At 39.1% G+C, this 22,668-nt stretch overlaps 1 protein-coding gene across 1 annotated transcript; it reads left to right on the top strand.

Moving 5' to 3' along the window:
• Window positions 1-214: 214 nt before the first annotated feature.
• Window positions 215-22,275, top strand: BMX (BMX non-receptor tyrosine kinase). The gene is given in 14 exon segments (XM_048293566.1): window positions 215-246; window positions 248-345; window positions 1,347-1,478; window positions 9,172-9,400; window positions 12,804-12,863; window positions 13,650-13,704; window positions 15,274-15,341; window positions 16,022-16,063; window positions 16,065-16,224; window positions 18,175-18,239; window positions 19,181-19,293; window positions 21,084-21,238; window positions 22,200-22,241; window positions 22,243-22,275. Coding segments are annotated over 14 exon segments (1,284 nt in total).
• Window positions 22,276-22,668: the final 393 nt, after the last annotated feature.

A 22,668-nucleotide genomic window follows, 5' to 3' on the forward strand; every position in this document is an offset into this window, starting at 1 on the left:
TGCCCTGTAATGCCTGAGAAGTTTCCTGGAGTGGGGTGCCTCCTCCTTCTTTGCCCACATATAAAACATATAGAGGACAGTGATCATATATTCATTATTACAGTTTCTATCATTGGTGGTTTTATGTTAATAGTGGTAATAAAATAGTAGTAATAAATGGTGTTAATTAATAATGGCAATAAAAGTAATTGTGATGTTACTTTAGGGAAATATAATGGAGAAAAAAACAATTCTAGAAGAACTTTTAAAGGAGTCATCACAGAAGAAAAATATCACCAATTAATTACAAGAAAAGGTTCTTTGTTCTGACAAAATCAAACACTTCTGATTATGAATATGACAAAGGCATATGAAATATATTTTTAAAATAAGCTATTTTAAGATTTTCCAGTGCCACTCTCATTTTCTTCTTTGAAACTTGATTAGATATTATGTGTTAGAAAAACAGCTGCACTTTGTTTTGAGTTGAATTATAGGGTATCAAATCCTAGTTTCATTTCAGGAAAACACTTATGTGCAGGCTTAAGAGTGTTTATATTCAAAACAACCCCTACAGTTGTGCTTACCTTTGAGCATCTGTTTGTGTCCTTCCAAGGGGGACTTCAGCAAGTAATTAACATTGACATATGTTTACACACTGCCTTGGATAGGGATGTTTTCCTTGTTGAGGTTTTGCTCTCAACTGATGTAAATAACTGGCTTCAGAATTTACCTGTATGAGACATAATTAGTGCAGAATCTCATCCCTCAGCTGCACAAAGCAGATGGTTAAACTGTCCTTCTTTCCTAAGGAATGACTATATATCACAAAAGGGTGGCCTTTCACTCAAAAGATCTCCCATTGGGAATATATGTTCCAGGCAACTCATTTTCATTTTTTTGCTCCTTTCCATACATTTGAACTCCTGCTGTGAGTTACATCCCATTACAAAACTGCAGGGAAGCTCGTTGAGAATAAACTCCGTTGCCTTACCAAAATTATCAATGCCACAGGTAGGCTTTGGGCCTGCAATTGAGGTGTTTTCCCCTTAATTCCTCCTTTTTTCTGTCCTATTCCCCCCTTCTGCCCCGTACTCCTGCAGCTGAAGCAGATGCTTTCTCTGATGTAGGGCTGAGTCTTGTAAACCTTGTAACTGACTTAGGAAGGAATTTGATCTGTATATTAGATGCAGGTAGGGCACCAAGGAGATTTTTTACTACCTTTCTCTTAAAATTTGACAAACCTGAAGCTATGGCTTATACATCTTGAAGCACAACATTATACAAAATCATCCAACTAGAATACTTCATATTGTGGTAACTTTAGTTTACAATCTGCTGTGGCTTTTTCTCTCTTAGGAAGAAAGAAAGTGAAGGGGGGTCAATCAGGATTGAGAAAATCAAATTTGTTAAGATAGTGAATCTTGAGGAAATAATGCCTTCTGCAAGACAATATTCTTTTCAGGTTAGCCATGAAATTTGTTTCATTTATGTTTCTTGTGAAATATGCCCGTTATCCTAAGGTTACACTTTCTGTCCCTGTCCTAACCTGATATTGCTGAGAGCTACTGATACTGATACTTTATGGTTGGATACAGTGGTTTTAAAGCTCTTTTCCAACCTAAACACATCTGTAATTCTAAGATATTTACAGCAAGGAAAGAACCAGTCCCTATTACTGAAGCTGCAACTTTCCTGAAATATTTTAATTGACTGTCATGGAATTTAGATCAAGTCTTGTTTCTTTCATGTTCACAAATCTATCAGATACTTGCTTTAATTTTATCTGGAATATATCTGTGTGATTATCACTTATTTTAAAGCAGAATTAAGCACATAAAGTTCTTCTTTTAATTCTCTCTGTCTAATTCCACTCCTCTCTTTTGGCCTCGATGCCAGAGCAGGATCTGCCCCCTGACTGCCTGACTGCCATACAAGTGTTCCACATTCATGAAATCCAAGGCTGTGCCTTGTATCAGGAGATGCAGCTGCACAAAGCACATTTGTTCAAAAACTTAATGTCATGAGAAAAGTATAACTTCGAATTTGTTGCCTTTCATCAGTTTCAGATGCCCAACCCAGATTCCTCCAGGAGCCTCCATCAATCCCAGTTCTGTGGGCAGTGGGACAAGCAGATGTGAGAAATGGTCACAGATTCCCTGCTGGAGTGCCAGTGACAGACTGCCCCACCACGAGCAGCAGGCTGCTAGAGTTACTGAACAGTGCATTAATTCATGACCTTGCAATAATTGCCTTGCCCAAGAGCAAGCCCATGACAGAAACATAACATTTAACTGCCTGGTTGATCCTAGGTGTCATTCCGAGCTTTCTTTTTCCTTCTCCCTCCCTCAGTGTTGTGGCACCAAATGACACATTTACGTTAAATTAGCGTATTTATGTCAGGAGTACATAATTCAGTTCAGTAGGGAAAAGTGTGTGCTATAGTTACAGGATGGGGCACTGGGAAAACAGTGTTTCTAAGAGACTTTAGGATCGTGATAGCTGAACATAAATTCCTGCTGTAATGCTGTGGCCAAAGGAGCTAATGGCATCCTTGGACGTGGAAGCAGGCACATATTGAGTAAAAGCACTCGACATGTTTTGACACTGCTGTGATCACCAAGAGAATATTGTGTCTAGTTCTGGTGACTGTAATTGAAGAAAGATGTTGTGAGCTGAACAGATGTCAAAGGAGAGGCTTGACAATGACTAATAGATTGGATGGATAACATGTTAAAGAGAAAAGCTCACAGGGCTCCACCATTTCACTGCATAAGGAGACAGGAAGCACATTGATCAATATGTGTGTACTCACCAGTGGGAGTAAACATTTAACAAGAGCTCTTTGGGCTAACATACAAAAGCAGTAAAGTGGCATTTGAAATTCTGTACAGATGACTGAAAAGCAATGTACACAAGGGAAGTGAAACCCTGACCTAATACGGACACACACAGAGACAGCCCAGTACTAAAAATAATCTAAAAAGCCAAGCAGATGTTAGTAATTATCAGGTAGGCATTGAAGGAAGATAGGCTGAAAACAAGTCAAACAAGCTGATTGTTTATTTTGTTAGTAGTAGTTAAGCCGTAGGACTACTTACTGAAGGATATTATAGATCCTAGTTATTTGCTTAAAAAGGTAACAATGAATTCACAGAAGAAATATACTGCTCAAGGGGTATTAGGTATAAGTGCACCACCTTTGGATCAGGATTCTCTGGTACTGTACGGCTGCCTTGAGCATGTCTTTTTCCTCAGTACTTGTTACTGGATGCTGCCTGGTTCCTGGACTTGATGAGCATTTGGTCTGGCTTTGTGTAACACGAGCCAGAAGCTGGAGGATGAATGTGGAAAAACTGAAGTGGAAAGAAAGAGTTTACATATGGATTATAAAGCCTTCTGTACACAGATGATGGGAATATCCAGAAATATTTGATGCCATCCTTTGTTTCTGCAACTGTCCTTAGGACACTTTGACTAAAACAGTACACTCTTATAATATTTGAATTTATACCATTTCATGTGTGTGTTAAGCTTTTCTCAACATCATAACTGCTATACAATGTAGCTTTTAGTACAAGCAGGGGAAATACAACACTAAATTATATCTGCCATGTTTGATCAAAAAGTTTGTGACATTTTTACCTACTGAATAGACCAGATGGGGGTTTTTTTGTCTTTATTCTTAATACCTCTAGTTAAATTCTAATCTTTGGCTGTAAGACCCTTCTAGTCATGATGTCCCATAAATTGGATGGGTAGGAGCAATAGAAATTGTGCAAAAGAGAGTGCATGGGTGAGCGTAAAACAATACAGTTTTAGAAGCTAAACTCTTGCATTAATATCTCTTCTTCTAAACAATGTGATTTCATTTGCATAATTTATTTTAACATGATTTTCTGACATATTTTTTGTACAATTTAGTTGCAGTTATTTCAGGATTTTAGGTTTTATCTGTATAGACTGAGAGAGGAGCATTTGTACAACAGTACCCCCCTGGGTGTCACATTTTCAGAAGGGAATTCTCTCATGTCTGTGTACATGTTAAACAGTAAAAGACCATGTTTGGTATAAAGAATAGCAGTTTATGGATATTTGGGCTACAGACTTTTAAATTGTGATTATTTGAAATTGCAGAAGACTGTAGATTGATTTGTCTTAAGCTTTTACAGTCAAAAATAAAAAAGTATGAACCCAAAATGAAAAGTTAATCCAAAAATGTAATTGAAAGCAGTTAGGAACTTGATTTATGATTGTGAGACTGCCTGTATCAAAATTGAAAATTGAAATTAATGATACTGGCTTATCTACTATTACCACAGGTTTCATCATTATGGAATACTTAAAAATGTACAGAGTTGTCAATTGATTTGTGACAGTAGTTTGAAGAGCTTCATGTAGCTTCAAAGTCACTTGTTACAGCAGCAAATAAGGCCATGAAACCCCCAGTCAGCTGCAAGGGCAAGTAAACACCCCATTACCAGTCATGGATGGCTTAGCCAAGTGAACTAGAAAGATAATTTTTGCATATTGAACACTTCAGTTATGTCAGATAATAATGCATGCATGTTAATGTGCTGTACTCTGTGTTCCTAAATGTACTCTAAATTTGTTCCTAAATAAGTTTCTGGTGTTGCTAACAGAGATGTGTGGAGCACAGGGAGACGGTCTCTGCAGGGATGGCTCCAAACCGCCTCAAGCTTGTGACCACTGGGTAATTGAAGGCAGTATTTCTTAATCACTGATTCATAGACTAAAAGTGTCAATGAAAAAAACTTCAACAAGGTTGAAGCCAGCAGAACATGAGCCATTGTGTGCCCAGCTGGCCAAGAAGGCCAATGCTGGTAGCAATACTGGCTACAGTCATTGTAGAAATGTCTATTAAGTAAAAGGCTTATTTCCAGAGGGATCAGGGTACACCATCAAAATTAGTTCTCTGGTATGTAGGAGATCTCCATTCCTAGAGATCCCAAAATGTCCTCTCCACCACCCTCCACAGTGAAAACAGTGCAGGGCAAGCATTGTGCCTATGCTATACCTGCTATACCTGCCCTGCAGGGTGAGAAATGGTGAACTGCACTTCTCTCAGGCAGTCCCAAGCTGTCCTCTTCTGGACTTGGGTCATGGGTACAGATGCCTGCTTAGGAATGCCAGTTTAGCCCAACTTTACAGAGGCAGCCTCTAAATTAATGAACTGGGAGGTGCATCTGAGCTCTTTACATGCTCTTGCCTTTAGCTAGACTTTATATCAAACAGAAACCCAAAAGTGTGGCGTCCCAGCAGCACTCGCTGGGCCGTGCTGTCTGTCTGAAACAGGCAGGATTTCACAGACTCAGAGACAAACAGGACACCAGGATGCCAAAAAGTACTGCTTGAGCTCAATTCGACCTGAGTCCTTCAGCACAAAGTTGCTTGATCAAAAAGGTCAAGAGCTGACAGAGCTAAGAATGAAAGTAAATTTGAAGATTTTTTCCTCTGTTTATTTCCTCATCTATCTCCTCCTCAATAAATGCTACAGCAATAGTGATATCTTTGACCTTAGTTTTACTGCCCAACTTAATTATTGACATTCATAGGTGGGAAGGAGGTAATGATGACAAGAGAAGAGACCAAAGTGGCTTAAGTTATGATGTGTTTATCTCTTAAATAAAAGGACTAACAGTAGGGTCTGACTGATGATTACACACCCTCTGACAAATTTAAATGGATTATGTTTCGAATCACAGGATTTTTAAATCTGTATTTCCTGCACTTTTAAAAATTTGTTTTCTTTTCTGTATATTTAGATCTGGGTCTATTTCCTAGTTTCTCTCTATTATCAGAAAGTAACTTAAAGAAAAAAGAAAGAAAAGCTGGAATTTTTATTTGTGCAGTTGATATGAAAAGCCAGGGCTTTAAGAAACACATAGATTGTCAAGAGACAGAAGATAAAAATCACAAGAGCTGTAAAATGGAGCTTTGAGAAGAAATAATAATAAAGCCCTAGAGAGAAGCTATGAACAAAGAAGCTTTTGACTTTTTTTTTTCTGATAGTGAGACTTGAAAGCAATAGCATTGTGAACATGTAGCAGCATAGCCTGTTTTGAATATCGTGGTCTGTTATGCCTGGGTTCCATCAGGAGATGCTTTGTCTGTCTGGAGAGATCATCAGTCATGCAAATCTGCTTCTGAACATTCTGGGTTCTGCTAAGTCTTTATGATTCATTTCTACTATCTGCTTGAGTTCAGAGAAGATATTTTTAAAGTGAAGTTTAAAAAGCAGGGACGTGACAGTTTTCTGATGGGTACTTCTGAAACAGGTTCAGTAAATGAAGCTGTAATAATTACCACATCTGGATAGAACAAATTGACTACATTTTCCCAAGCCATATGATATAATCAGGTTTAGAAGGCTAATACTGACTTCTCATAGTGAGGAACAGTCTATATTTAGTCACAAAGCTACTTCTATAAGCTCTCAGCACATTTTTACTTTGTCCTTTCATCCCTTCAGTTTGATCATCAGAGGTATCACCATCCCCCTGGCCTTCTTTCTGCCTCCCTCTCAGTTCATGTCCCTCACCTCTCCAGCATCTGCAAGGCTTTCTCCCTTGCTTTCTTCCCAACTGACCCGAGGTGTCACTTTTGTACAAGGCATTACTTTTGCACACTCGCATCCTGCACCTTTGATGCCTCCGTTTCTTTCATCAGTTCAGCATTATACCTCTCATCTGCTACAGAGGAGCTGGAGCCTGCAGAGTGATGCCATTACAAAGAATATTGGGAACAAAAGGTCCCTTCATGGGAGCCAGAGGGCACTTCCTCTGTGCTTTGATAACCACAGGAAGCAGGAGCTTCCTACCTGAGAAACACTTTCACCTCTACTGGTGCCTGGCATCCACTGTCTTTGCAATGGACAATGGTTCATGTAGGTCAGACCAAGACTCTGGTAGAGCAGATGAAGTTCACTGAGTGAACACACATATCCTCTCATTGTTACATATTGGACAAGCCTTATGGCACCTGAAGTGATCCAGCACATGCTCCCAGATGTGTAATAGCTATGCAGTTCTGCAGATATTAATCATTCCTCATGTGCACATCAGAGCTGAATCTCAGACTGTCACCAGTGGCCCTCTCTAGATGGCTGTGGCACAGTCATCATTATGAAAACCACAATAATACCACTGCAAGCATAAAGGAAAGAATAGGATCCACTCAGTTACTCAGGAAATACTCTGGGACTTTCAGCCAGTGTTGGACATGGAAAGCTGTATATATGGACACAAAACAGGACATTAATCTCTACCAGACTACACATGAAGTCTGTCCAGAATATTGCAACAGTCAAATATACATCCAGCAGTGAAACACAGATGTGCTCATCTTGGACTGTTCTTTTCCCTGGCAGGTTGGACAAAGAAAAATTAATTTCCATTATAATTATTCTATATACCATTTACTTTTCCCAATGCTTTCTAGTTTCTTCTGCTCACCCAAAAAGATGAAATTTCCATTAGAGGATGACACTCTGATCATGTCCAAAAAAAACCTCACAGGAAATGAAAGAGCAATTTAATCTTTAAAACTCTCAAAAATTACAAAGGCCTAATGTCAGAGGTGCACATCAGCTCATAAATATGATTACTGAATATCAATTTGCTCTAACATCTCTAGGTGCTCTAAAGAGACAACAGTTTAATCTCTGGACTATATTTTTTCCCATCTTTCTGACAACTGCAGGCAACTCTAATTCTGTCATTATTCCCCAAAGCCACAAAGGCACTCCAAGATTTGAGTCCTGCCTAACTCAGGCCCTCCGCTATAAGGTCCTTTCCACCAAAGTCAAATATGACCAACAGGGACCACCAAGTAGCATTACTTGATGAGTAACAGGTCTACTTCTAGTCAAGAGAAGAGGACTCTTCTGTGACTGATACCTCTGTAAAGAATGAGTATCTCGTTGGAGCTTGGTGTGATGAGATTGAGATTTTTTGTTTGCAGAAGAGTTTATGTGTGTCTTCTGGCTCAGTGGATTCAATCAGGTTCTGTGTTTTCTTCTTGTTTAAATTAACAAATGTCAATAAATAGAATACATAGAATGCCATGGTCACTTGGACTTGATTTAAAGGAATCACAGCCTGCTGAAAGACACTTGGCATTATTTCCTGACAATGCATTACAGTGGTTTTTAGTGATAAATAAATAAATAGGTGGCATTTGCAGCCTTTTCTCCTAAGTCATTCTTACTTTCTCTCATCCTTAGCTGTCAGGGTTTCAAGTGTAGTTTTCTCTGCTCTTAATTAAAGCATTGTGATGTCTGACATTTTCCTGATTTCTAAATGCATTTCAGTGCCTTCATTTTAGATAGGCTTTTGCCCGTGATTTGATGGATGTCACCTAACTTTAATGCCAGGCTTCTCGTCCAAGTCATTTTCACAGATATCCTGAACAGCCCCTAATGAAAGGTAGACAATTCTGCAGGATGACATATTTCACGTGAAGACATGGGTCAAAACCTTGTGAGATGAATCCCATAGTTACATACCAATTACATTCAACTCTGCCCAGGGAAAGTCAGGCACCAAGGAGTGAGATTCCTTATATCCAGCATGCTTGGCAGAGAAACATCAGAAATGCCTGTAAAGGAAAGGGACTGATTTAGAATTAGCATAGCTTTTGGCTTTCAGTGATTAGCAATAAACAGTTGATCAATGCTTGTTGTGTTTGATGATAACGTTACTATTGATCAAAAGCCATTAAAAAAAACTCCTGAAGTTATTTTTAAAATACTCTGATGGGATCTTTTGATACAACAGTACCCCATCACAGTTAGTTATAGTAAAGCACAGCTTGGTCAAGTGGTGTCTGGAGTGCAAGAACTGCAACAGTTCAGAGAGGTGGCAGGATTGTGACACAAATCAGGTCTATCCTGTAACTCTGGTAATGAGAGCTTCCTATTACAGCAGTGTCAGTCTTCACTCAAGGTTAATTGCTTCTGGTGTCATCATCATGGAATTTTGTTCTGTACTCACCTGTCTCTCACATGTGAACAACAGCGCCTGGGCTGCTTTCCTCATCCATTCTAAATGGATAAAGGAAAAAGCTGCATGCTTGTCCCCATCTTCTGAACTTTGATTAATTTGATTATTCATTATGTATGTTGAAGATATAAGTGATCATATTCATGTCATTTGTTAATTCTTATTGCAGCCTGTGCAGCATCGCCTTATCATTTATTTTCTCTGTCTTCAAAATCTGAAGCACAGAAGTCTGTCCTGCCCCAGGGGCTGCCACCAGACAAGTCAGCCCTGAATATGGCTGTGGCTCAATGCAACCATGAGCACAGAGGAAATTCAGCTATCCAGCTTGTCAGAAGCAATAAATACTGTGTATCACAAGAAAATCACTCTGACTGGTGGACAGTAAGGGATTTGGAAGGGTAAGTATGCCCTGCAGAATGCTTTTGTTCCATGACCAAAGTCTTCCTCATACCTCATCTTCAAAGACAAGACTGCAGACAGCCCTGGCACCTTTCAGGATCTATGTTAGAATCATCTCAGTAGATTTAAACATTGCTCTAGAATTGTCTTCTGTACAACTCCATTTTCATTACCATCCATGGCAGGCAGGTTGAATAAAACTTACAGCAGTCACTGCCTAGTGCAATAGCTAAGATAGTATCCAGTGGCCTTATTTTTTATATGTGCCTAAAGAAGGACTTGTGTACACAGAACCTGTGTGTACACATTTTTTCCAACTATTTAATTTACATGAATAAAAAGATAAAATCTCTCCTAACAAATGTTGCCTCCTGTTTGCGTGCAAACCAGTTTTAGATTAGCACCATTACAACTGCAGTAGTAGAGACAGCATGGGAGGCCAGTGAGAACTTCTGAGGCATGAATCCTGTGTGACTTCAGTCTCAACTCAGCTTTAGCAATACTTTTCCCCAAAGACAGGGCATCCCTATCCTGCCATTAAAAATGGCCATTAAAAATGGTTTAATTTTTCTTTTTGAGGTTCACAAATGGAGAAACTCCCTTCAGCAAATTAAAATAAGATTTTTTCATTAATATCCATCAAGGGCAGAAAAGAGTACATTTTCCAAGTTATTAAATGAGAAATAGCTTCAGGAGTTCACTGGAGACCAAGGCAGTACAACAAACAGGAGTTGCCTGGAAGAGATAAGGTTCGTGGTGTGTCTCAGGATGGATACTAGCTGAGTTTAACTTTATGTACTTGACAGAAATGTGGAAGGGAAGAATTTTTGAGCTAGGGGATCCCCAAATTGCTTTGGAACAGACTGAAATTATTTGATCTAGTCATAATTCCCTGATTAAGTTTACAATTACAAGAAAACCAACAAATAAAGCCACTTAAACTTGAGGTAAAGTGTCTGCACTTCATAACTAACAAGATTGCATACAGTTGTGGATGAAGAAAGCAGCACATGACCCTGGGAACTCAAAGAAAATGATAAATTGGTAATCTGAGATACGCTCCTAAACATCTTCATTTAGGGTTATGTAAAAATATATGATACAGGCAGCTTTGCTTATGGAGCCTGAATAGAGGGCTCTAAGATGGATGAAGGAGCAGAGAGGCATTCAGAAAGAGGAAGCACATTTACAGTTTTTTCCTTTGGGTTGAAAAACTGAGGCTTTTGCAGTCTTGATTGAATAAGGCAAAGTCACTTATGCACCGTAACAAAACCTTTAAATTCTGCTTGAAAAAAAAGAATGAAGATTTTGATTTCTTGAATGTAGGAAGAACAAACATCAGGACTTACCTGTTTCACCTGTTTTTATGAATGATCAGTTTTCTTGTGCTACTGAGATCTGTGTCAAAGGAACTCTTCCCACCCATGTCCACCCATATTCAAATATACAATTTATTCCCCACAGTTATTTTTCTGATGGGTGCGACATCCAGTCCACCACCTTAAACCTAAGGATGCTTGTTGGCCCCTGTAACGTAGATCCATCATGCCAGCTCCTCTGAGTGGTAGCTCAGCTGTCCATATTCACTTAGCTTCTCAGTTTCATCTGGCATTGTACAGGGAAGAGTGCTGAGCCTACCTACTGGCTTTTCATGATCAGCCTTGGCTAGTTTTCAGGCAGCCATTAGTCACTGGTGTCCATCACGGTGCCTGAGATGGCACACGAGGACATCCTTGAATGGCTGCTCCAACCTCCCACTCAATGAAAACAGCCACGGAGGAAGAAACCATTTCAATGTCTAGCAAAAAGAGTTCTTCACTGAAATGCAATTTTCTACAATAAATTGCTTCTGTATTTTTATGCATGGCAAATAAAAGCAGAAATGTTTTAAGCATGAGCATTTCTGTTAGTGGCGTTCTAAAAAGTGGGTCTTTGATTAATTCCTTTTGCTGTTTTAAGTAGCCAATCTAAGGTGCAGTCATGTATGCTATTTAAACCAGGAACTGTTTATCTTGTGGGAATGAAGGATTTGTACCAAGTACTTACTTGAGAAAGCTGCCTTGGAATGATGATAAGCCAAGGTTAATCACTATGCAGCCATCTACTGCTTAAGTGTTTTCCACACCAGTCTAGTAAAGATGAGGCAATATTTCTGGAATATATTTCTTTTTAAATAATCTTCTGAGTATTAAGCATAAAGTTCCCTGAAATGCTTAGAATCAGAAAAAATTTATCTTGACTCACACATTAATACAAAAACCATCCTGGTTTCATTCAAATTAGTAGGGTTTTGTCACTGACTTCAATGATGCTGGGATTTCGATCTTTGTACTCTTATTTCAACATTAAATCTGCCTTGCTAGCACTCCTGTGCTTTTGTATGTATGTATGTGAGTAGTCCAGTGCAGGATAAAGGGAGTCCAGATCTGTCAAAGTGATACATCAGATCCATCTTTCCCTTTTTAGTAAGACAACATAACATTTTAAGCATTAGATGTATGCCAAACTATTTGGATGAAATGGAATAGATTGTCTCATAATAAACTATACTGGACAAAATTCAGAGATTTCCTTGAAAAATCTAGACTCTTCTAGTATCCTGTGAAAGGAACCATAAAAAAGAATCTTTATTATTTCTGAGCAAGAGGTTATTTTAGAGGCCTCTTTCTTTGTCACACGAACTCCTGTCATCTGTCATGCTAAGAACATTTGTTTGGAAAGTCTAAGGTTGTGCAATTTTGGAAAGCTTCCATGTAGTCTCTGAAAAGGTAGACGCAATCTCCTCATAAGGTCACTAAAGGGATATGTAGTGTCACTGCCTGTTACAGCATGCACTGAGAATATTTGGCTTTCTAACATACTGCACAGTGGAAGAGAAAGGCTGTTTGAGTGTTCACCAAGTGATAAAAAAATCCAGACAATTATGTGTGTCAATTTTTAAAAATCATCATCTTAGACCATGGCATAACTACTCAAGAAAAAAATATACATAGCATTGCTTTCAACCCAAGAAAGGAGTTTTTCATAGAGTCGTTGAATCTTATGATGGTTTGTGTTGGAAGGGACCTTTAAACACCATCTAGTCCCTGCCATGGAGAGGGATGTTTTTCACTAGATCAGGTTGCTCAAAGCCCCATCTAACATGATTTCAAACACTTCCAGGGATGGGGCATTCACAACTTCTCTGGGCAAACAGTTCCAGCATCTCACCCCCCTCCTCATGAAAAGTATCTTCCTTATGTCCAGTCCAAATTTACCCTCATTCTGTTTAACACCATTACTCCTTGCCTCGTTACTACAGGCCTTAGTACAAAGCCTGTCTCCATCTTTCTGGCAAGCCCTTTTAAGTATTGAAAGGCTGGAAGTTTTTCACAATTTTAGCATATTGTATTTTCATTGCAGGGGAAACTCCTGTGTCAGCGAACTGACATTGGCAGAAGAACAGAGCATTGCTAAGCATGAGTGAGTTGATAGAACCCATCTTCAGGAGAACCAGAATATTCTTTGGGCAGAGCTTGCATTTCCACTTTACATGTTCACTATACATACAGCAATGGTATCCTGTGTATGGCTGTGCTAATAATGATAATAATTATAGATATTGTCATCAGCAACTGCCTGCAGACCTCTGAAGGCATGAAGGTATTTGTTTTCAGGGAAAGAAAAAGTCATTTAGACAAATGAGTCTTGTATACCAAAATGATGCTACGTGAAAGGGAACTGCTATTAAAGACTTCATTGGGGCTCCCTGAACTGATCTGACAGAGCATGTTTGGATTGTTTCTCCCATTTGGAAACTCTCAGTTTATTTAGTTTACTTAAATATTATGTAACCAGAAGGTTACATAATAAAAATAAGGTTAGAGGAGAGCTGTGTACCTCCCAAGTTTAAGACTGTGTCATGGTCTGCAGGAGACAGAGCAAACTGCTTCTGATAGAGCTCCTGACAGAACTTGAGGGCAGCAGGATCCTCCTCTAAGTAGTTACTGTAAAAAGTCAATGTCACAGAATGGACCCAGACATTTAGGGCAAGGCGAGCCACTCATGAGGGGAAGCAGATGGGAACTAATGGTTTCCCTGTAATCTCATGGCAAATAACCACATATGCAGGACAAGTCCCAGATCTACCCTCTCACTTTTAAAAGCAGTTTTGAAAATATTTATAATGTCTGGTATTTTTTTGTGTGTCTGCTGGACTTTATTCAGAAACCATCCTGAGAATAATAAGCCAAATATTTCTCTTTGTAGTTGGTATGCAGGTAATATCTCCCATGCCCAGTCTGAGCAGCTGCCCTGTCAGAAGGTCCTACAAATCCTTCATTGCTTCTCTACGAACAACCACAGAACGGTTTCTGTGTCTGTTGTCCTTGCTCTGCTGTGTAGCTAGAGGATGCTGATGCTCTTCAAATAGCTGTAGTATTGTAAGTTAGAAATTCTTGTGCTGACTTGGTATTGATAGTCATATTTCCAAGAGTGCCTCTCCTACATAAATGAACAAATTTTGCACCTCTAAAATAGTCTTAGAACAAAGTCACACTGAGTGCATTTCCCATCAAGCTCTGTTTTTTTAGTTATCACCTCTAGTCCTGTGTTGTTTGCTCCAGTGTGGCTTTTCCTGCAGGTCAGTCTAGAGGAATCTTCTGAGGTGGTTTTACGATATACAAACATGGAGTAAAAGCAGCTCACCCGGACAAGAACACTATCTGAGCAAACTCAGCACTGTGCTCACTGAGTGTGGACTGGATGCAGCTGACTCGGAGCAAGGATGGACAACATCACAGGACTAGTCAGGTGCACAAGGAGATGACTGCACAAATACTTGTCCATGTCTCTTTCTGGAAGAGACACAGCCTCCTCCATGCTTTCCTCTTGGATGTGCTGTGTAATCATGTTTTCTTCTTGTGGCTTGCTACTTATTCTCACTCAGTCTTGATGGTACTCAGCCACCAACTCCTTTGATGGAACACAATCCTTTGGGAGCCTTGGCTCACTGTCCTTTTCCTTAGATCTGCACAAGAGGTTCAGAATGAAGTTCAAGTGTGGCCAAAAGATTGGGAAATTATTGACAAAATTATGTCCCTGTCCCCAAAGATGCTGGATACCACTGGCTCCAATTAACTTTAGGGGACAGGAAATTTCCTTCAAACTTCACAGCAATGAACTTCTAGGTTTCTTCTTTCCTCCGTGCAATATAGAGGTGTAGCTGTTAAATGAACTCTGAAAACCAGAATTTCCAGCCCAGACTGGCAAACCATTAACAGAAGTAAAGTTGGATAGCAAAAGTTAGGATTAGAGAACCACATAAAGACTAAAAATAGTGCAAAGATAGAGTACAGTGAGAATCTTTTTACTTCTTCAGTATTTCAGAAATACTTAGACAATAGAAAATACATCAATCTAATTCTTAATGTAAAGGAACTAAGTGTGGTGGGTAGGGCTCTTATATGTGGTGGTGATTGGGTCTTATAAACTGTATAGCCGCTGGAGGGGACATGAGGTTAATAACTCTTCATCTCCCCACTTACAGATCTATATCTCTGCAACAAAACAAAATTGCAAACAACTTACTTCATGTCTGGGCTGGGGTAGAACTCATCTAATTTTAAATATTTATAGTGGGATACCACAGCCACTTACCTAGACCTTCTCTTTAGTGGAAAGAAATATTTCTCAGGCATAATTCATCTTGTCCTAATGTAATCCTTAAAGGAGTTCGGATGAGTCATGTCTCCTTCTTTCTGGACATTACGCTGTAAAAGCCTTGAACTCACTGAAATTAATCCCAACCTCATTGCTTGCTTCTTGTAAGTTGGGGGTTTTTTGGGGGGTTGTTTGTTTGTTTGTTTTGTTTGGTTTTGGTTTTTTAAATTAGGGAAAAGAAGGTGCTTTTCTGGTTCTGTCTAGCCAGGCAGGAATGTAGACTGTGTCTGTACTCAACAAGGTTCCTTGCTGAGTATCCAGTGAATGTGTAGCATTTCTATGAGTGTGCCATGGACACATGGCTTGGTGTGACTGGTCAACAGCAAAATCTCTACATTGTGTTAAAAATTAACCTGGGGCACATTCGGGTCATATTCATTCTTTGAATTTGAACATGAAAGTGGCTCCCTGAATGGGGAAACAGAGGTCCAGAACTGTCTCATCTAAACAATGACATGTAGCAGGCACATAATCTGGGGGAATAGAGTAGTCTCAAGAGTGAGAGAGAAGGAAGGGAATGGGAATGGGAGCTGGAATGGGAAGAAGGGGAAGGGAGAAGGGATGGGGAAAAGGAGGGGGAGGAAGGGAAGATGTTAAAAATTGGATGTAGAACCAAGGCAAGGGCAGAATGTGAAAGTCTTTTGCTCCAGATGTAACTGTTGGGAGACAACAGCTAACCATTAGATTTCACTGGAATATGCTGCAGGAACCCCCAGTGGGCTCCAGGGAGCCTGTACTGCATATCTCAGGAGGCAGAAGCAGGCTGAGGCAAATGTAAGAGTTTTCCTGGTGACATCTACTACGTATTTTTTTTACTTGGCCAGCTGGAGCACTGCAGCTCATGCGACAACTAACCAATCTATTAACACAAGGGCTGGAAGGCACTTTGCAAGGTTTTGCCATGTACTGCATTATGTGATGTTTTTAATTAGTAAAAAAGGAACAGTTAAGCATTACATGTGTACAAACCCCTGAGAACAAGTACTACCTCACTGAAAATTACTGCTTTGAATCAATTCCCAAACTTATACACTACCACCAGCACAACTTAGCTTTCTGGAAGTATGTTAGGATGTTTTTGGTGCTGTTTCTGGAGAGCTGTCAGTTCAGGCAAGGAGATCTTGTAAGGTATCCCACAGGAGAAGTGGTGCTGGGAAGGCAGGGGCATGACCTAACACTGGTCAGTTGTACCCCTCGGGGTCAGCCACAGCTGCACTGCCTTTGCTGGCACTCTCCCCAGAAAGCATTGTGGTCTGCTGAGCAGAGACACCCAGCTGGCTCAGCACAGGCAGCTCTGGAGGAGCAGCACTAAGGTCACATGTAACCAGCACTGCCCAACATGATCCTTGTGGGTCCCTTCCAATCCAGGATATTCTACATTCTAATGCACTCTGCTGCAGAGTGGAGCTGACAGTTCTACAGCAATGCACACTGTGCTGCCTGCCTTCATGGGCTCTGGGCTCAGGAATTAACGTGCCGCTTCGCAGCACAGACATCCAACATACTTCCAGAAAGGTAAAGGGTAGGAAGGATCCCTTCCCATGACTCCTTAGTAGCTGACCAAACAGCCATTAGACAAGTATTCAGTCAAAAAATATATGGAATATAATTTTGAGCATACACTGTACAGCACAAAGTGTTTGGGATGATTAAGTTTCCCAAAATAAAAAAAGATAAAATCGTGAAATAATAAATAGAAATTATTGTACATTTCTCTAAGTTTTGTTCTTCAAATATCAATACAATGTACTGAAAGAAATCATTGAAACTGGATCCCATCTGAAACTGAGTCCCATCTCAGACTTCAACTACTCCATTTCAAGAAGGATTGAATGTTCTTCTGCTTATTACTTTGAAACTTTTAATTGATGACAATCAAAAGAAGACTCAGTATTGACAAAATTACTGTGTTATAGCCAAAACCTGAAATAGGATTTAGCAGCACAAAAGTGTGGCCTTAATGGTGGGAAAACCCCGCATTTATCTGCAAGTTTACAAGCAAGTATTTCAAGTTGTTTTGATGAGGGGATCAGTCCTCTCAAGGTCTTGTACCTAAAGTTTATGTAAAACTTAGCTTTCAAAAATGCTGTCCTTCATTGGGGAAATAAACTGTTATTTTATTGGCTTAATAATAGTGAACGCAACCAAATTTCTGGTGCATTACACTTCAGGGTCAGTAGCAATATTTTGCCTTCTAACTCTAGACAAAAACATACTGAAGATTTTTGACAATTTATGTTACAGTCTTGCTTTATTTTTCAATTGGGGTGCAGTCCCCTCAGGTAGCATTTTTGTTATATTGTTGATGCTTTCAAAGAATTGCCTTTATGTGTAAACAAAGCTGTTACATCCATACTTCACCAGTTACCACAAACTGATTCAGAAATCAGAAATATCAGAGACCTTAAGTAGCAGAATTCAAGCTGTAAATATAAAGTCAGTTTCCTGAAAACTGGCTGTGCACCATGGGAAAGCAGAAATAAAACTTGAGCTTGATTTCAGATTGAAAACTGCAGATGCAAACAGTATCACAGAAGTTAATGAGCATGCACACAGAGAATACAGCCCTAGATAAATGTTCTCAAGTGATCATTTGCAGAAATAGGCTTCTACTGAACTTCTCATAAATTAAACTGCTTAAATTGCCTTTCACTCTGTTTGTAGTGCATTGCAAAAAATCCAATCAATGCTTTTCACTTTTTGATGCCTTGGTAAATTCTGAGACCACTGAAACGGGCCCAGAGTAGGAAGCCTTTTAAAAGATATTGTTTAGTTTCTTGCCCTGTTGCTGTTTTTCCAGATGAATGTGGGTTTCTCACCTTTGTTTCTCATCCTACAATTACCTTATTTTTAAAGCTGGGATAATGCTACAGAATGTTTTTTCAATCAATAGTCAAAAAGTGAAACAAGAGAGTGACTTACTATTCCCTAACAGTCTCAAACTTAAATGCGTCAATCAAAGATGTAATTATTCATTGAAATGCTAAAGGACAGTAATTATTAGCAAACACCTGATGGTTTTTGGTCCTCTTTGTGTTTTTTCCACTCATCTCTTTTCATTTCTCCACTAAAGGCTGCTAGGAACTGGTTGATTGACAGCAAACTTACTGTGAAAGTATCTGACCTTGGGATGACAAGGTAGGTGAAAGAATTGGCAGCCTGGTGAAGCTCTGATGTTGGTGTATATGCACTTTACTGGCATTGATCAGCTGCAGCTGGCTGTCAGGGAAGTTAAGACATGGAGTGTGACACAGCACTTTGTGTTTTCTTTCCATTAATGACCATAAGTCATTATGCAATAAGAATAAAGAATATAGCGTCCCTCAGCTGTCGCAAAAAGGTAAGGCTTAAAGGCAAATCACAGCTGAGAGATTTCAGTAGTCATGTTTGTAAAGAAATCTCAAAGTTTACCTTGAGTACAAGATTTGCACCTGATTTGGGGACCAGGCATCTTAATCAGTGGCCTCAATGAAGAGAAATTGGAGAGGATGAGCAGCTGATGGAGCATGGTCTCTGAGAAGAGGCTGAGGGAGAGAGCTGCTTAGCCTGGAGAAGAGGGGGATAGATGGGATCTAAAAGCTCCCTATAGCCACTTACAAAGCTATTGGAGCCCAGGAAGTCTTATCTGTGCCAGGTCATGTAACAGCCGACATTGGCCACAGGCTGCAACTTGGGAAGTTCAAGCTGGATAGTAAGAGAAGTTGTTTCTCCAGAAGGGTGGTGGAACAGTGAAACGTGCTGGTCAGGAAGATGGCAATATTTAGAGGTTTTTAAGACTTAGCAACGCAGATCCATGGCTGACCTGCTCTGATATTGGGAGTAACCCTACTTGAGCAGAAGGCTGGGCTAGATTGGCCTGACAGCAGGTGTTTCTGTGATCCTGCATCATTTCCCTAGTAAACTGATAGCAATGATCTGTTCAAGATTATAGGTAATGTCTCTATCAGGTATTCTTTGGAAATCTGAGGTTCTGCCTAGGCTTTCTTTAGGAGCCTTATGATGTTCAAGGAAGAAGCAGTAAATAGTATTTTATATTTATTATAACTCGTTCACAACCAAGTTTGGTTCTTGCCTTTTAGGTATGGTCTGGATAACCTGTATGTAAGTTCTCTAGGAACCAGGTTTCCAGTGAAGTGGTCAGCACAAGAAGTTTTTCATCACACCAAATTTAGCAGCAAGTCAGATGCATGGGCCTTTCCTATGCATGGAATTTGACATATGAATTTGTATGTATGTATGCCATTACATTTGGATTTCATCAGCTTGTTAAGCAGAAATGTTAGACATTGAACATGCTGAAGGGCTATAAAAAGCAGTTATAGCTTGTGTTCTTTTTTAATATTTTTTATGCAAACAAGCCCTATCCTATCTGGATTTTTTTAGCCCTAGGATTCTTCCTTAAGGCAAACAGAAACTGCCCACTCCATATTTGCTACATATGTGTTTAATAGGGTCAAGTAAACTTTGGCAGTGGAGATCAAGTCGAATCTTTAGTCTGCCTTGACCATAAATCAGTGTTGCCCAGCTGTGGGAGTCTCTGTGAGTTGGGACTCTATCTCAGCAAAAAGTGTATCCGTTTGCAGATCACTTTCCACCAGGAATTTTAAACATTTGAACTTCTACTTCTGTGGTTTCAAGCTGTGATTTCCAAATCCCTGGAGTCTGCTCAGTGTTTCTAAAAGTCTGCAAAAGGTGTCAAAGGAAAGAAAATATTTTGTGAACAGGCTTGAATTTCACTTACCTGGATCTGCTCCTCCAGCAGGAATATTTTGGCAGCTGTCAAATCGATGAAAGATTGGCATTGAACCACAGTGAATAAAGCAGATAAAAGTGTTTCTGAATGTTGGGTGGCTTCTTATCTTTAACCTCAGCTAGTCTCCCCGTGTTAGCAACTCTGGCAGAAAAACAGCTCATTCATGCCCTTTAGAAGTCATTTATAATATATACAATTAAATCAGAAGTTGGATTTTGTGGTGATACATTTTCTCTTTGCTCCTATTGATTAAATCCTGGCCCCAGGCTTTGCTGTCATTAACTTCAATATTGGCGTTAACTTCAATGAGAAATTTTATTTTTCCTTAGAAGATCTTTTTATCATTTTAACACTATCCATTGATGCTGTGGAAGCAAGGGGAGGGTGGGATCAGTCCATTCTTGTTTGATTGTTTTTAACTAATGAGCCTCTAAAGGGCTAAAGAACAGATCTGATGTATTCATATCCCAAAAGCAGATGTCAGAGAACAAAGAATCCTGGTTTTTTAATGTTCTCATCACAGAAAGCTGGGATTTGGATGCCATTTTAGTGTCACTGTGACACTACAATGCTCTAGTCTTCAAGCTGGAGAGAGATCAAACACCCTATAAATTTCTTTTTCAAAAAAACTTCTTACAGCCAATATCATATATCATTGTGAAATAAATATTTCACTTTTTTTTTTCTTTAGGGTAGGCATGTTTATCACATATATTCAGTTACAACCAAAATTGTTTCTTGCAAGGCTATAATTATGAATTATTGATTATTATATTACTCAGTGTTTCTATTGCTTCTGTGTAATCCAGTTTTTAAGCATATGTGTAACTGACACTGTAAAATATTTGGAAATCTTTCTGATACCAAAGAAGTGTATGTCACACTCAGAAAAATCAGTAAATATTTTCTTATTATTTTAGAAAGACATAGATACCTATAATTTTCATTTTGTTTTTCCTTCCTTCTGTGCACACACACATACATAAGAGGATGTCTGCATGTATTCTGCAGAAAATTCAGCCCAACATTTTTCCCATTAAATATATTTTATAACTAACTTTATCACCTAAATGCATCTACTTCTGCAGTAGGAGTTATTTTACATTCAGGTACAGAATCACACTTGTCAGTCATCTTTTTTGGACAATATTCTCAGAGTATGAGCAGTTTAATGTTGCATGTGTATCTTGTTTCATGAAAAAGGACTTAATCTTGTATTTCTTGACTTTCATTTCATATCTTAATGTGGGAGGTGTTCACTTTGAGAAAGCAGCCCTGTGAGCTTCATGGTAATATGCAGAAAGTTTCTCAAGGATACAGACTTTACAGACCACAGCAGGTTTCAACCATCATCTACCAGATACCAGACAACTGCTGGTATGAGGTATGTGTGTACATCTGCACATACAAACTGGAGAAAACAAAGTAATAGGAGTGACTGGGAGTCTCTGCTGATAGTTGAATTGATGCTTATAATGAAAATATCCTTTAATAAAAGCCATTGCTTGTAAGTAACACATTCTATATTATCTAGTTTAGGACATGGTTAATGCAGGAAATGGGGCACAAAGGCAGGTTGGCTTCCTTTTTTTTCAGAAGCACATATTTAACATAATGCCCTTCAGCATCAACAAAATGTACAGGATGAGATTTCTCTCACCTAATTTTAACAGTTTAAAATTGTGTGCTGAGCTAAACTCACTGTCTAAATTTGTTCCATGATTACAGGACCGTTACTGGTATCTCCCCATGGTCATTTGCCCTTCCTCTCACAGACATAGAGGACTCCAGTTTTAGGGGTAACTCTGTGTGAAATAACCCTGCCCTTACAACCAGAAGGATGTGTTACCCCATCCATGAGGCTTCTAGGAGCTTTACGTCAGACACTGATCGTGCTCATTTGGTTTTGAGATCTGCATCTTCTGTGCCAAAAATTACCCTGATTTATTGTTCCTCTTGACCTAAATTTTGATCAGCTCTCTGTAGACCATGACTTGTTTCTCACCAGCAACAAAGAACTGTTTTGCACATTATTGATGACACCATGAAATGACTGTGATGTTCTCTCCTTTTTTTAATATAATTGTCGGGAAAATGAGTAAAGTGACTTATATTAGAGGACATATTAATGCAAAGAAAGAAGATTAAACTATCATAATGTAAGATAGATAATTAAGTTTATTTATATTTACCTCCTGCAACTTTATTTTAGCATGCAAAAATTTGTAGCAACATCACTCTCTATGAATTTCTGCAAGCTAAAATCATGAAAAACTAATGCAAATTACAGTTCCTGAATTATTTTAAAATTAAATTACTATACCCATCATCTTTGCTTTGTTTACCTACCAGAACAGCTCCCTGCATTTTATCAGCTGTTACCATTCTTTTGAGGCATTGAGAGAAGGTAACAGAGCTTGAAAAATAGGATTCAGAAATCGATGACTGCATACTGGCTCCATACCACCTGCCTGCTATACAAGAGCTGAACCTAAAATCTGCCTGACATTAGCCACCCTTATTATTCTGTATTTTAGTGTTCTTCTCATTTAATCAGGGGGTTGACCAAGCAGCATATGGAGAAAGAGTTTGTGACACTCTGTGGGTGACAGAATTTGGAATGATATTGTAGAAGAATATAATTTTTGTTTGCATTTTTTCAAGACTTCTCAGACACTGAGATATATATACCAATTATGTGCACTCCTTCAGTGGCTCCAAACTGTCGTTTTTTGGCCTTAACTGGAAGTGTAAAAGGGAAATATATGCTTGGTAGGTTTTCTGATTATCATAACTCATCTGAATGTGTTTTTT

Source organism: Corvus hawaiiensis, chromosome 2, assembly GCF_020740725.1.
Source record: "Corvus hawaiiensis isolate bCorHaw1 chromosome 2, bCorHaw1.pri.cur, whole genome shotgun sequence".
NCBI classification, from domain to species: domain Eukaryota; kingdom Metazoa; phylum Chordata; class Aves; order Passeriformes; family Corvidae; genus Corvus; species Corvus hawaiiensis.